Here is a 15,000-nt window from a genome sequence, read left to right as displayed (position 1 = left end):
TCCTTTGGTTGCAATACAAGTTGGATAATAAATCGCGTGCTCTTTCTTTGTATTCGACCTGTCCTACAAGCTCGTCAAAATACGGCAAAACTCGTGAAATACTCCTCGGTACTAACAACTAATAAGACAGAGGTATTATTATGGGAAGTTGATGATATTTTTAGGTGACGTTCATTTTCCTAACCGTCGTCGTTGGTCTTGCTTAAGGACCCTGTAATGAACATGTCACTGACCTCCTTTTCTTTGCCCTACCAGAAAGTCAGGCACCTTATTTTTTCTCTTTCCTCTTGAATTTATGCCCCTTATAACTTCCCTTAGAAAACGAGAGGCGTTCCCCTGGGCTTTTTATAGAGAACCATGTATATCTGCAGTAAGCTCAAACAGAGGCGCCTAGTTTGGTCAAACTCTCTTCTCTTTTGCGCATGTCTGAGAGAAAAGAATAGCCTCTTATCATGCGCAGACTAAGGGCGCTGTTATGTTGTGCAATTTTACGCGCAACTTGTCTCGCAACGCCATTGCGAGACAAGTTGCACGTAAAATTACACAGTGTAACATACCTTTCAACGGCCAAAAACGTTGCGAAACCAGTTGCAGAAACCGTTGCGAAAAGTAGAATTGAGTTCTACTTTCTGCAAGGGTTGCAACGAGTTTTTTAAGCATTGTGCAACTTGCAACTGCATCCTGCAACTTGTGTCACAACGGTTTGCGCCACCAGCCAATGAAAATGTTTTTTTAACCTCATGTGATCATCGATACTAGACAAGTTGCGTGAAACGTTTCTCAGTGTAACATCCGTAAAACAACTTGTTTCGTAGTGTCAGAACGTTTGTAGAAATGGCGTTGCGAGACAAGTTGCTCGAAAAATTGCACTGTGTAACAGCGCCTTAAAGATCCGAGACTCTCATGAGGAAACTGGGTAGATCAAGTTGGCCTTCGGTGTCTCTACACATGTGGTAACAAATATTTGTTGTCTTCAGTACAAGGGTATTACAAATATATTTGTTTGTTTTCCTTAGTAGGAGGGCTTATTTCGGAAAAAGATCCAACACTGACCGAAAAGAGCAGGCCACAGAGTTCCCGGTGTTGTGGCCTGGTCTGACTTAGGGCCACAAGTTGATTAGCCAATGGCTATTAAGCCTGGTTTTCGCTAGCGACCAAAGCATAAGCACAAGAAGCATACGCAAACTCAGTAGCTTGTTGTTCATTAGAGCCTTTTTTAGAACAAAAGACTCTAAGTAACAACAATTAAATGCGCTTGCGTCTATTCTTGGATTTCACATGACGTCACGGCCGCCATGTTGGTGTCCCCAAACAATGAAATGGCGGCCATATTGGTGTCCCGGTCCAATCCTCTGGGAATTAAAAGCTATTATTATGCTAACGTATTCTTTTGTTTTCGTTGAAAAACATGGCTGTTGATCATGTGAGTGAAACCCAAGAATCGCTTGTGCTTATGATTGCGTCGCTAGTGAAAACCAGGCCTTACGTGATACCCTCATAAAATAAAGACTTCAATTCAAAAGTCCAAATAAATAGTTTTCCGAAAAGACGGGAGGATAAAAAAAAAGCTTCATAAAACAAGCGATTCTTACTTTGAAAGTACATTCATTCTCAGGGGCAGAAAACAACTGACGCGAGGAACAAAGATGATATTAGCCTATTAGCCAATATCAAAACTAACAACATTGCATAAGCATTGTTTTTATTTTCTCTTGGGACTTACAATGGTCCCAAGAGAAACTGGAAACAATGCTCTTGCAAAATTTTGGAGGGATAAACAAAGAGTACTATGGTATTTTTGATCTTGGCTAATGAGGAAACGAACAAAGCAATTAAAGGTTATTGCATGAAAAATGTTAGCGTTGTTACAACATATAGGCCGATACCTTATCAGGAAATCTGATTGTTAGAGCACATTCTGAGCACAAGTTGGTAATGATTTTCTCTTTCAGGGCTTGAAAGGGGAACGAGGATCTCGAGGACCGAAAGGAGTTCAGGGAGAATCAGTAAGACACATCACATCCTCCCCGCGAGTTTTAGATATTTACGCCTAACTTTTTCACCGCTTTTAATGTTGATCCTTAAATAGAGGTTATTACATGGCCGCTCGGAGATACGTAATTTCTCTTCGAGTGCTGAAAAATATTTCACTCGTTCGCTGTGCGCACTCGTGCAATATTTGTCATTTCACGAAAGACATAGAAAGGCGCGATTTTTATATGTAACCATAGCAACAGTGAACTTTTCACGTGTGAAAATAACATGTTATCTTCACATGTGAAGATATTATGTTTTCCCTCTAAAGATCACTTGGTATTTCATTGGTGTTTATATAATAAAGTGTTTTGCGTCCCCTTGTTTAGATATGGTTTCATTGTTCTAAGTGTTCTCCACCCCAAACTGTTCCCCAGCAAAATTCTTCGGAGCCCTCTGGTATAGAGTATTTTCACGTGACGTCACGGCGGGCATGTTGTTGTCCCCAACTAATCTTCCAGGAATCGAGCTCTATTATCATTCAAACGTGTTCTTTTGTTTCGGTCGAAAAACTAGCTAGGTTACTGATCACGTGAGTGAAAACACTCTTCAGAGGAATCTTTGTTTACAATTTTGCCGTATTAGCATACGCCGGTCTCCCACATTGGAGCAGCATCAGAGCTGAGAATAGCTGAATTTGTAAAGACCCGTTGCATTTAATATTGACGACAGATAATACGTGCTCAATTTAAGGAGGGTACAGAGAAGGTAACGAAAAAAATCACTCTGGCAAACAAATTTTGTTAATTTTGCATGACGGTTTTTTTTTCAACTAGGGTCCCCAAGGAGACATAGGGCCTACTGGAGACCCAGGGAGACCTGGGAAGGACGTAAGTATCCTAGCAACGTTTAGGTAGCCTGTGCTGCGCGGTCATCACTTCTTTCCATCCCTCAAACTGACATTTCCCTTTTTATTCAACTTATACGACGTACAGTCTACTTTAGACTTTCACAGATTCACAATAGGCGAGGCAAAGAGTTGAACCCGGATCGATGGCTTCACCTTGCAGTTTCCGATATCCACTAGACTAACGAGAACGTATTTTTTAGAGTACTGAAATAGTAGTACCCAGCAAAACAATTGAAAGTTAACCGTCTTCAACGGGGTTTTTAGACCTAAATACAACGGGGTTTTTAGACCTAAATACTGTAGATCAGCGCGGCATAGCTTAGAAACGCTATTTCTTGTTGAACTAGAGCTGTAATTCTGCCTGTTTTCATTATAGATCGTTTTCACTGTCACGCAATAAAAAAATAAATCGAAAACCATCCAGTGGAAAAAGTCAAGATTTCCTGATGTTGTAGAAGATAAATGAAGAAGACACTTCTCCAAGTTTTAGGCCCGTGCGTTTCTCCAAACTTCAGATATTCGTCGAAATGTTTCGCAGAAATTTACAGAGCCCAGTATGAAAACGCCATGTTGGTGCACATCTGTGGTGCACCAATATGGCGGCCGGAAAATAGTGTCAACATCTGTTACTTACTTTGGCTATCTAGGCGAGTGATCATCTGTACTGAACAGACAGCTATTTACTTAAGCACTTTTCCTAATGCTTTAAATTCTTAAAAGGCTCAAAACCATGAGATAAATATATATTTCTCAATAAACTTGATCGTCGCCTCGTGTCACGCACCGCCTCAAGTCACGCACTTGGAAGGGAAAGGGAAATAAAGGGGACAGAGTTGTGGTTGTTAATTCATTTCGCCCCGAAGGGATTCTCCACTGACGGGGAAAATGGTCCGACGCAAGGCAGTGTATACGGAAACCTGTGTGGCTCTTTTTGGGAAGGAAAGGATTAAAAAGCTGCTATTCACTTTGTGCTTCATTACTCGATATACGCACGCTACAAAATGGTAAACGTAACAGTGGCTTCAAAACTTCATCTTTTACCAAGCGGTAATTGGATTGAAGCGAAATTCCGAATTTTGTCAGTTTGCAGAATTTTAAAATTCATAGTGTTGCTGAGCTTCCAGACCAGACACTTCCCTTATTACATCATTGCAACAAACCGCAAATAGAATAAAAATTCTATTTGAAACGTGAACTTAAAACAGCTCAAATAAAGTCCCCGACAAAACCACTCTTAAGTACCAATGGTTTTCTCGATTGCATTTTCTACGAACCTACACAAAGAATAGAACTTATTTACTTTCTCAAGTTGAAAACGTCATTAGGGTTCTTTTGTTATGGAAAATCTTTTTTCCCCCTAATTTTTGTGACATGTACTTTTGCAGATTCTTGTTGCGCAAAGGAAAATTTACGATATAGTTAATAGCGGGAAAACGGATTTTCTGCAAAACTTTCGATGTCAATAAGCAAATCTTCTTGTCCTTCTTCCTCTGAAAATTTCCTTTGTATTTCCCTCTTCAGCTGTGGTGAATTTGAATCACGCCATTTTCTTTGTTCGATCAAATTTCGCTCCACAGAAAACCCCTCAGCTGTATTGACAAATTTTCGCCGCTGTTCCTCTGCGACGCTGTTTACAAATACGTTACCCTCTCCAATTTCTATCACTTCTGTTTGCGTCGCATCAAAACAGGAACTGTTCTCCGTTTGATATGTATTCCTCATCGAGTCATCTGAGAAGCTATCAAAGTCTTTGTACCAATGCGAGTCTTCAATTGGCATAGACTCCAAAAACTCAAGCTCATTACTCAATAACTCATTTTGCAAACGAAGTTTCTCGATATCTGTTTGATATTCGGCAACTCTTTCTTTTGTAGCCTTGATATATCGCGCTGTCTCTCTCAAAATTCCTGACCTGGACAGTTTTTTCTCCTCCGAATCCAGAGAGGGCACCGAATCGCGGAGACTCTCAAAACAGCCGCGAATTACGCCCCGCCGTTTTTGCTCCAACGCGTTATGATGCGCTCTCCGTCCCGTCACATTCCTTGTCTTCGATTTTGAATTCAACTTGCCTTTCTTTTTTTCATTGTTATTTTGGCTGTCCGAAAACCAGACTTCCATAGCTCTTGTGCTTTTGAAATTTTCGATGCACTGCTTGCTTGGAATGTAATATTTTCTTCAGTGGTTGATAAAGGCGTGGTAAGGAAAGAAAGTTGAATATCGTATATTCCACGTGCACAGCATTTCTGTATGCATGCACGTGAAGCATGTGAGCACGCTTGCACGAGCAGTATTTCTGCATGTTCGCAAGTGCCGATTCCTCACAACCGTTCGCCAGTTTTGAAGATTTGGAACTTTGAGAAATTTTCTTTCTAAAAGAGATTTTTGGTTTGAAAGTTTTCTGTGTTTCTGTGTAATCAGTTAATTAATATTCACTATGAATAAATATATATTTTATCAATAACAAAAAACAATAATAAATTTTGAAACACTGCTGTAAGCAACAATAAACGCATAGAGATAATAAAAGTAATAAAAGAGGTGAAATTTATTTAAATTCTACTTTTCTGTACTGGTTATACCTCTTTTGACCTCTCTTTTCAAAACCCGAGTACAGTTATTAAAGATGGCCTTTTGAAAATCTTTCTCTTCGGCGGTTTTCCGGCTACTGAGCGCTGACACCTCAACAGCTGTGAGAAGTACAGTGCAGAACGACCCGCTACACCATCAGGATATTTCAAGTCAGTTCTTTGCAGACATTGTGAACGAAACCTTTGTTAGGTGTCCTAGCTAAACCATTTCCCTTAGTCAATTAAAGTGCACACAATAGCTTTGAGAAAGAACAGGTGACAAGAAACTCACCAAAGTGGTTCTTGTGATCGCACGAAAAAAGGAAAGGACGCAGAAGATGTAACGATGCGCTTTGTAAGAGCGAGAATGACGACAACTTCTGCGAGAGCATCACCTGAATATTACTAAGTGAGGGGGAAATTTTTCTTGGGTGCTCCCTCTCTTCAACGTCGTTGTTGCTTTATGAAACAATTGAGGGTGTGTTTGATCGACCCTATTCCGAAATAAGTATAGGGGGAGTGATGATTTAAAATGGTATGTCTGGCGTTTTGAAGCATCAACAAGAAGAAAAAAGATAAGGTTAAAATAGCATTTTAGCTGGGGTTTGACAATTTTCATGTGAATCTCCGTAAAAATGAAGGACTTCCAACTTCTATTTCATTAGCCTGTGGGCCTGATTACATGGAGAATTTCGGCCCTGTTAGCCGGGCTGAGATTTGAAAGAAATCCTCTTGAAATGAAAGTGGCGATTACATGGAGAAGGTTTCAGCCCGGGCTGAAAATCCTAGCCCGGTTTCAGAAATTCTCCATGTAATCAGTCCCTCAGGCTAATGGAATAAAATTTAGAAGTTTCAGAAGCCGGGCTAGGATTTTCAGCCCGGCCAAACGGGCTGAAAATTACGCAAAAAGTCCATGTAATCGAAATGACATTTCAGCCCGGGCTGAAAAAGGAACGTGAGCATGCGCATCAATTTTGTTTTCGCATCTCGGAAAATTTTGTCACGCAAACTTGCGTTTTGCGCCCGGGCTGAAATTCATCATGTAATCAGCCCCTGGGGCCACGCTCCGCAGTCGGGGTTATGGAGCGAAAAGCCGCTCGGCTCGCTTCGCTCGTCAAATTTTTTCGCCTCGTTCCTTTTCGCTCCATAGCCCCACCTGCGGAGCCTGGTCCCAGGCTACTAATACTATTCCCGCAATACGGGCAATCGAAATCTTCGCGTAGCGCGCGACGCGACCTGGGGCCCGTTTCTCTGAAGTCCCGTCACTTCTCGTGTGTCAAAACTTCCCTCTGTATCATAAAAGAAGGTTATCAACCTACTTTGACTATATTGCTGCTTTGTTGGCTTCAGAAAGGTTTTCTTTAATATTCAAGGACAATCCACTCCAAGCTACTACAAGTTCAGAATTTTCGATAAGAGCCAGCGGCAAAACTCGCCGGCTATTGCACGTGAACTCTCCACCTACTTTTCTTTGGACATTACCCCAGACTTAACGAATAACATGAGAAAGATTCGTACAGAACACGAGCCTTAGAGTGACAAAGGTTTGTTCATGAAAAACAAAAGAGGCGCTTGAATTCTGAGAAATGTTGGGGGCGATTTCTGTTTTCCTGACCATTCGAGGATTGAGCACACACGTTTTTTTGAGGCAGCTGTCTAGCAGTCCAGTACTTGTTTGTAAGCTGCCTGATTTGAAGCGTGAAAAGTCTTTTCGGACAAGACAGATGAAATACATTGCACACAGCTGTATAGAATGCGAAGGAGTCATAAAGCGACTATGTCACGCAATTTCCTAAAATGTGTTTCACCATCAACTGAATCTCTAAAAGTATTTAGAGTATTCATGTACTCTCTCTGAATTCAAAAGAGCCAAAATTTAATGATGTGAGTGTTCTGTTCAAATACCCTAGCTAATTTGCAAGAATGCAAGAGATGCATTCTAAAAGGCCCGAATTTCAAAATTTTTCTCCCCCCAGACCCCCCTACAAGCTTGTGCCTTCGGCGCTCGGAAAGTGTGCTTTTGGTTCATGTTGTCCATTCTCTGCCTTAAAGTTCTCCGGTTTTGGGGCATACCAAAACTTCTATTGAAACCCTGAAGTTATCAGTTTAAATAAGAGAATTTAGGTACTTGTAGAGTGAAATAGGTCATAAAAGCTGCATTTGACAGAGTGAATTGTTAGCCTTGCCCTTGAAAACTTACTTTCTCTTGATAACTTGCCACTTAGTGGATTATGTAATTTATCATATGACCTGTATACCCCTGCATGCCAGTTCCTTTTAAACCCATCTTTAGAAAATCCCTGTATGAGAGGGGTACACATAAGTCTGGAGCTTGAAAATCCCTTTTGCCTTGTGAGCCAAGTACTCAGTCAATAAGCAAATGGTACATTGGTAACTAGACCATTGTATCCATTGCTGATGATTTAGTGGTAATTAAGTGATAAATCTGCTCCTTTGTTTGCACTTTTATGAATATCAAGTGTTTTGGTTTTAGGGCTCTGAAGGCCCTGTAGGGCAGCCTGGTCCGCCTGGCGAACCTGGAGAGAAGGTAATTTTCTCTGTTCATTCCACCATTCCTTACCACATCTACAACCTACCACATGAAAATTCCAATCAACCGTTACCTTACCACAGCACACCACAAAATGTTATGTTATGTGTCATACCATTCTCTACACCCTACCTCACTTTGGCTTCTTCAAACCCCTTCCCAGTCACCTAACTCCATTAAAGCAAACTACAACCCAACCCACCACAACCTCTACCATGCCCTACCCCATCAAAACACATCACACCACATTTATGTCACACCTTCCCCACATCACACCTCATTTAATCTCACCACACCACACCCCACCATACCTCACTCAATCTCACCACACCCTATCTTGCCACACCACACTCCACCATCTCAAGGCACAAGACACCCGGCCACACTATACCCCAACCAATCCCACCAAATCAAACCACATCACCCACCTTACTCTGCTTTATCACATCAACTCTACATGCCCAGCCAAAGCACAACCCACCACTTCAGGTCACTTTACCAGGCTGCACCATGTTTCACCTAATGCACCCATTAGTTTAGCACCTTACACCACACCCAACCTGCAGTTATCATGAATAAGTGAGATTATATAATTTTATTCAATTTTCAGGGTGATCAGGGACCCAGGGGACAGTTTGGAATGATGGGCCGTAAAGGCGAAAGAGTAAGTGTTGGCCTCTGCATTTCTGGTATAAAAAGGCCCAACTGTCAAAAGGTTCTCTTGTCTTAAAACGATTTGTTATCTTTAGGGAACTCAAGGCAAAAAAGGAGAGAAAGGACCAGCAGGTTTACAAGGGGAAAAGGTACAATACATCTTATGTCAAGCAAAATAATGTTTTCAGGTTGCATTTTTTACAGGCCTCCAAGCCTGAAGAGGTGTTACTTCAATTTCTGCGATTAAGTTTCATGATAAGAAATAAGTGGGAAACAAAATTACATTGGTTTGTAAACCACTGATATTTTCCAAAACATTCCAAATAAACATTACTGGTGATTCTCAAACATTTTAAAATTTATTTTCTTAGGGTGAACAAGGACCTTCTGGCCCTAATGGTGCTAATGGTGTTATGGTAAGAGTATATATCACAAGTGTTTGCCTTGAGATCTGGAGATCCTGTGTTCAAGATGTGCTCTGCACTCACTGAATTTGATCCTTGTATTCCCTAGTTCAACATCTCAGCTGCACTTGTAAATGGCCAACTGGTTTGCCTCTGGCCAGTGGGATTCTTAACAGTTGTTGTTGTTGTTGTTTTGTTGTTTTGTTCATTGATCATGTTTCATTGGCCCTGAAACACTCCTTTGGGGAGTGGTCAATTAAGTATGTATTGTATTGTATTGTTTGTAATAATTGAAACATTATTTAAACAGGAATATATAAATTACTTATTCCATGAGGATCACGTGGAATGGAGAGCTTACCATTAGTGTAAATTTGGGAAATTTGTATCAGCTACACAGAGCAGGAACTGTGAAGCCCATTTTGAATGTGACAGGGCTACAGATACAATGTATCCCCACCAATCCCTCCCTGTCCGCAGTTCTTCAGACATGGATTAATAAACATTTCTTTAATTTGCTTTTGGTTCATTAATTACATGTATTAATGAGCTTGATGGGAAAAAGTGTTTATCCTCTGACGGAAGAGTGCAGTCATAAAATGAATAGTTTCCATACCAAATTATGCCCTGAAGTCTCTTGAGGTACAGATCGAATAATATTCGCATTTTTCTGTTGCAGGGACCACAGGGTAAAAGAGGTTCAAGGGGTCCAATGGGTGAACCAGGCCCAAAGGTATGAGTAATAAAACAGGGAGTGACAACTCTAACAATGCCTGTTTCAGGAGCAGAACACAATTCTTCCAGGAATTTGGAGAATTCAAAGGGAATTGGGAGACTCCACAATTTTTTTGGGAAACATGATATATTTCAGAAACAAATTGGGACATCTACCACAATATTTCTCAGGATCACTTTAGACCAATCAGAAACTGCTTTCATTGCACATGATTGCAGGAACGTGCACACCAACTTGACGAGCACACAGTTGGGTCCAATCGAGCTGTCAATCGTTACGGTCGTGGTTACAACGCACACACATAGCATATATTATTTAACAACAGTGGTTACACAATTAAAAACAACAGTTAATCTATGAATTCATACACTTCCTGCAATATGAAATCACAATTTCGGGAAGTTTCCTTGTTTTCCAGGAATGTCTGGGAAAAAAATCGGGAGGATATGTCAAATAATCAGGATGACTTTCAGTTTCACATTGTTGTGCTCAACAGCATTTGTTAGAATTGTTACCCCTGTTAACAAACATTCAAGAGATTTTTCATACCTGAAATAAGCATTCACTTGAATGCATCACAATATTATTTTACATGTACTTGGCAACATAGTTAATAGAGGGGACTGGTTTTAAAGCTTGGCAAACATCAAAGGAACAAACAAAGATGCCAAGATTTAGGTTTAGAAATTTTTCGCGTTTCGTAAACATTCCCCTCTATTAACTATGTGGGCAAGTAGATCTGAGAGAGTAACTGTTAATATTCAAGCATTGTCACTTTGCACTGTGTATTTATGACATCTTTGTAATCTTTGTAATCAACAGGGCATGGAGGGTGCTCCAGGAGGTCCTGGACAACCAGGACCAAAGGTTTGACCATCAAAGTACTTTACTTTATCCCGTTAGGATTCATCATCAGAATGTTACATTAAAAACGTATTAGAAAATCAAATCAGTTCAGTTCAGCTTCAATGTTACAGGGAGCTACTGGCAATCCAGGAAGACAAGGAGTCAATGGTGCAAGAGGACCAAGGGTTAGTACATGCATTCTAAGCCTGAAAAGATAAAAATTGTTTTCATGATTGTTTTTTAAACGAATACTTTTGTTAATTCCTTTTAACTGTGTGAGTCTTTGTTAATTCCAGTTCTCGGTACCTCTGTATGCTCACATTTAACAGAATACACAGCAGAGAATTGTGACAGAATGATTTGTGATTGTATAAGACTCAGTCACGTTTGCTAAACAAAGATACCATTCTCGCTGATTTATAAAAATCTTGGGGAGTGTGTAATAAAGTGGAGCTTGAAGTGCCTGACGAGTCTCCTACTGTCCACTGTGACATTTCCTCGCTACCGGAGGTCTCTTCTTCTGCATTTGCTGGCCTGTTTACTGGACTCAGCTGACTTTTTTTTTTGACACAGGGTGATCCAGGTGCTGATGGTCCTGAAGGGGAAACTGGTCCCCAGGTATGCTAATTATTGGTTTTCGAGGTTTCTCTTCAAAGTTTGTCTACATGATAGTTAGCAAATTAAGTAGATTATTAAGACCATCATAACATAAGAAGGTTGTCAAAAGTCATATTTCCAAAATGTTTCATGAGAATTAACCTTTCAAATTGAAAACACGTAAGGCGTCTTTTTGACTAACCTTGTAAACTGACTGAGGAAGTAACGTACTGATAAGTGAGAATAACTCCCCCCTCTCCTGAAATGAGCTCTGAGTGGGAAAACGCATTTCTTGTTTGTGCAGGATAATGTAAGTTTATTTCAATAAAGTTGTGTTATTTGATGTCACAATGGTTAGTTGTTTGTTTCTTCCTACTCAGGGCCTACCAGGTCTGCAGGGACGCCAAGGATTGCGTGGCCAACCAGGAAACCCTGTAAGTGCTTTTCCGATCAATCTGGTGAAGGATCCAATTAGCTATGAAATACAGAACTGTTTGTTGCTACAAAAAAGGGATGGGTAAAATGCTTGTTACCATTTTGGAAGGCACTGTTATTCACTGACAGGATGTATTTTTGACTAACTGTAGGATTTTTGTAATTTTATTTTGTAAGTAGTTGAAATGAAAGTAAAATTATTAGATGTTCATTTGCAACTTTCATGACATCTCAGGAATGACTGTAAATATCTGTTTTGAATTGTTTTTTACACAGGGTCTACCAGGTGCAGATGGACCAGCTGGAGAAAAAGGAGAAACTGTATGTGTTAAAGGCCAGTTTTCTTTAGTATCAAATCAACAAATTGTAATGCTCTCTTCCATGGCATTTACAGTACCATTCTATTCAAAATCTGGCTTTTTGAAGGGTCCTTTCCACGCCTTGTCAATTTTTAGAATTTTTAAATTTGCAAATCTTAGAAGTCATTTTGTACTTCACTGGTATTCTAGTCAAGAAGAAAAGATCTGTAAACGGAGCAAGATACAACAGCCTTAGTTATATATGCATTGTTTCATGTGTATGTCATAGATCTTTGCAAAGATAAACGGATGTCAGCAAAGTGATTTTAATGTGTGGAAAGTAAAAATAGGACACTGAAAAACGCAGACTGCAGACTGTGCAGACCGTGTGTAAAATGAAAATTCGGTTAGCCTGAAATAGGCCTAAATAACATTCGGTTAGCCTGTTTACAGTTAGCTCTCAATAATAGTGAGGGTAACGCCGTATTTTACCCCTTGTCTGCACGGTCTGCACAGTCTGCAGTCTGCGTTTTGGGGTGACCGAGTAAAAATACACTCCGTTTGGTCAACAGCAACAACAAATCAAATCATTACATTACATGTATGCCAGTAACAATGCAAATATTGAAGTTTTGTCTGTTTTCTCTCAGGGACCACCAGGCTCTCAAGGGCCACCAGGGCCACAAGGAGATATGGGCCCTAAGGTACGTTGAGTTGACATCAAGTATGCATGCATGCTGATTACATGTACCAGGAAATCTACTGTGTTATTTTAGTATAGGCAGAAAGGAGAAGGACAGGATTCAGGCTGCTCTACCATTTTTTCAACCAATCAGAAGTGAAACCAAAACCAATCGTGGCTCGCGCATGCACATTTTCCCGTGCTTTGTATTAGCAGAATGCAACTTGAGACCATTCATGTAACTTGGAGAATCTCAACCCTGGTTGGGTGGGGAGGGGAAAAGAAGGAAAATGAAAAGGAAGTGGAGTGAGGGAAGGGAAATTAGCCATCATCTGCAAAATAAGCCACTTGATTGACTGAACATGCTTCCTATACTTTTTTTTTTGTGTGGAAATGTGCTTTTGTGTTAAGTTTCTGTTGCTGCCCCCCGACTGTGGAACAAGCTCCCTTTTGAAATTCGAGCTTAATCTTTTAAAATCTAAGTTGAAAACGTTTCTTTTTAAAAAGGTATATGATAGTTAGTTTCATCATATTTGTTTTTCTTTTCTTTTAAAGATGTGTATGCTATAAATTCCTGATATGCACAGTAGTGTTATATGTTATATGTAAGCTTGTAAAAACTTGATTAATTATATTCTTATGTAACTCGAGTATATTTAAATCGTTATCTGGAACTAAAATTGAGAATGTTTCATAAGCAACACAACGTTGCGACCGTATCTCACGGTCTTCTCCAGGCAACTGACAACTTGTCACGTGACAGAAGTGCCACGTGACAAGCGGCTACCAATCAGCCTCACTGTCCTGTCCCACGTATGTGACAATGAGTGTCTGAGTCCTCCCTTCCTATTGAGAGAAGGGTTTTCAACTCTCTCGCAAATGGCCTCTTTAACTCCTCTCCTGTGCCGGTGATCTTCTCTGTCCAAGACCACCACGTCCGATTTAAATCTACTCGAGTTACTTATTCTTCTACTGGATAAATCAAAACATTCACGCTTATATATTCTTATGTCCTTTTTTACATCGTAAAGTGCTTAGAAAAGCGATGTATAAGCGCTATATAAATTTCATTATTATTATTATTATTATTATTATTATTATTATTATTATTAAAGAACAAACAATAACTACTTCACTTCGCCAAGGTTTTTTCCGCGTACACTTGACTTCCCTTCCCTTCATTTCATTTTTTCTGTTTCTGATCATGACGATGATGATTATGATAGTGATTATTATCAATTCATTGTCATAACAGCCATTAAACTTGTTACGAATACTTGGAATTCTCAGCAAACTTCAAAAGCTTATGGCAATATATATATTTTTTTGAAGCAAGACTGTTGTTCTCGCTATTTTAACAGGGTGGAACTGGACGAGAAGGAAGAAAAGGACAGGGAGGCTTAGCAGTATGTTTTTCTTGTTTTTTAATTATATGTACATCGATTTACATAGACTTCAAATTTAACGGATGACTCGCGATCGGTCTTACTTACTTAAGGATTAAGGGAACATTAATTAAGACATGCGTGTGTTTTTTTTCAATCAGGGAGAGAGAGGACCAATGGGCTCAAAAGGATTCCCGGGAGCCCCTGGAGATAAGGTAAATGTAATATTTTATGCTCAGAGTAAAAATGGAATTAATCGTTAACGTTTTGATAGAGCGAGTGTCGAAAGTAATTAGCGAATTGCTTTGGTTTTGCGTTAGAACGGTTTTCAATTGAGTGTCGAAAGTAATTAGCGAATTGCATTGGTTTTGCATTTCTTCACTCAGTCATAGGTTCAAAGTTCTCGCGCCGTTTTGTCAACCAATCAGAAGTGAAACCAAAGCCAATCGTGGCTTGCACTTGCACATTTTCCCGCGCTGTGTCGGCTACGTGTAATTACTTCGAGCTTCGATTGGTTCACTGGATTGTCTCCGTCCTTTTTTATTGGCCAAAGTAATTACTTTGGTTTTGGTTTTACGACGGTCGATTGAAACTCGTTCTAAATGTGCAAAATAAATTGTTGTAACAGGGTCCTGAAGGGACACCAGGAGACAGAGGAATCCTTGGGCCACAAGGAGCTCCGGTAAGTCATGTATAGGTTTAATGTACTTCCAGAAATTATAGAGAAGAATTTTAAGAGTCTCTCTTAGGATAATAGGCAAGCTGGCATAAGTGACTGTCATACCACCCCATACATACGTTGCACTGGAGGCACTCAAGGTATTTGCGACTGCATTACCACTCCCGTTATCGTTTTTGTCCTTAAGGGGTTCCCCATTGATGAATAAACTCGTCTGATATTATAGTAAAATCTATTAGACTAGAAGTAGTACTTTGGTAGGAAAAGGGTTATAAAGGTAA

The 15,000-nt window shown here is 40.0% G+C and overlaps 1 protein-coding gene across 1 annotated transcript in view; it reads left to right on the top strand.

Annotated features, from left to right (window-relative positions):
- Nucleotides 1-15,000, top strand: part of LOC137993522 (collagen alpha-1(XI) chain-like) — a 66,862-nt gene that overhangs the window by 7,902 nt on the left and 43,960 nt on the right. Inside the window, exons 10-25 of the mRNA XM_068839435.1 lie at nt 1,953-2,006; nt 2,811-2,864; nt 7,946-7,999; nt 8,613-8,666; nt 8,752-8,805; nt 9,028-9,072; nt 9,740-9,793; nt 10,619-10,663; nt 10,774-10,827; nt 11,216-11,260; nt 11,620-11,673; nt 11,951-11,995; nt 12,624-12,677; nt 14,017-14,061; nt 14,202-14,255; nt 14,669-14,722. Of these exons, the coding sequence (XP_068695536.1) occupies nt 1,953-2,006; nt 2,811-2,864; nt 7,946-7,999; nt 8,613-8,666; nt 8,752-8,805; nt 9,028-9,072; nt 9,740-9,793; nt 10,619-10,663; nt 10,774-10,827; nt 11,216-11,260; nt 11,620-11,673; nt 11,951-11,995; nt 12,624-12,677; nt 14,017-14,061; nt 14,202-14,255; nt 14,669-14,722 (819 nt within the window). The remainder of the gene's footprint in view (nt 1-1,952; nt 2,007-2,810; nt 2,865-7,945; nt 8,000-8,612; nt 8,667-8,751; nt 8,806-9,027; nt 9,073-9,739; nt 9,794-10,618; nt 10,664-10,773; nt 10,828-11,215; nt 11,261-11,619; nt 11,674-11,950; nt 11,996-12,623; nt 12,678-14,016; nt 14,062-14,201; nt 14,256-14,668; nt 14,723-15,000) is intronic.

The sequence above is a fragment of the Montipora foliosa genome, chromosome 2 (genome assembly GCF_036669935.1).
Source record: "Montipora foliosa isolate CH-2021 chromosome 2, ASM3666993v2, whole genome shotgun sequence".
Lineage (NCBI taxonomy): Eukaryota > Metazoa > Cnidaria > Anthozoa > Scleractinia > Acroporidae > Montipora > Montipora foliosa.
This window is presented reverse-complemented; position numbering and strand designations above follow the sequence as displayed.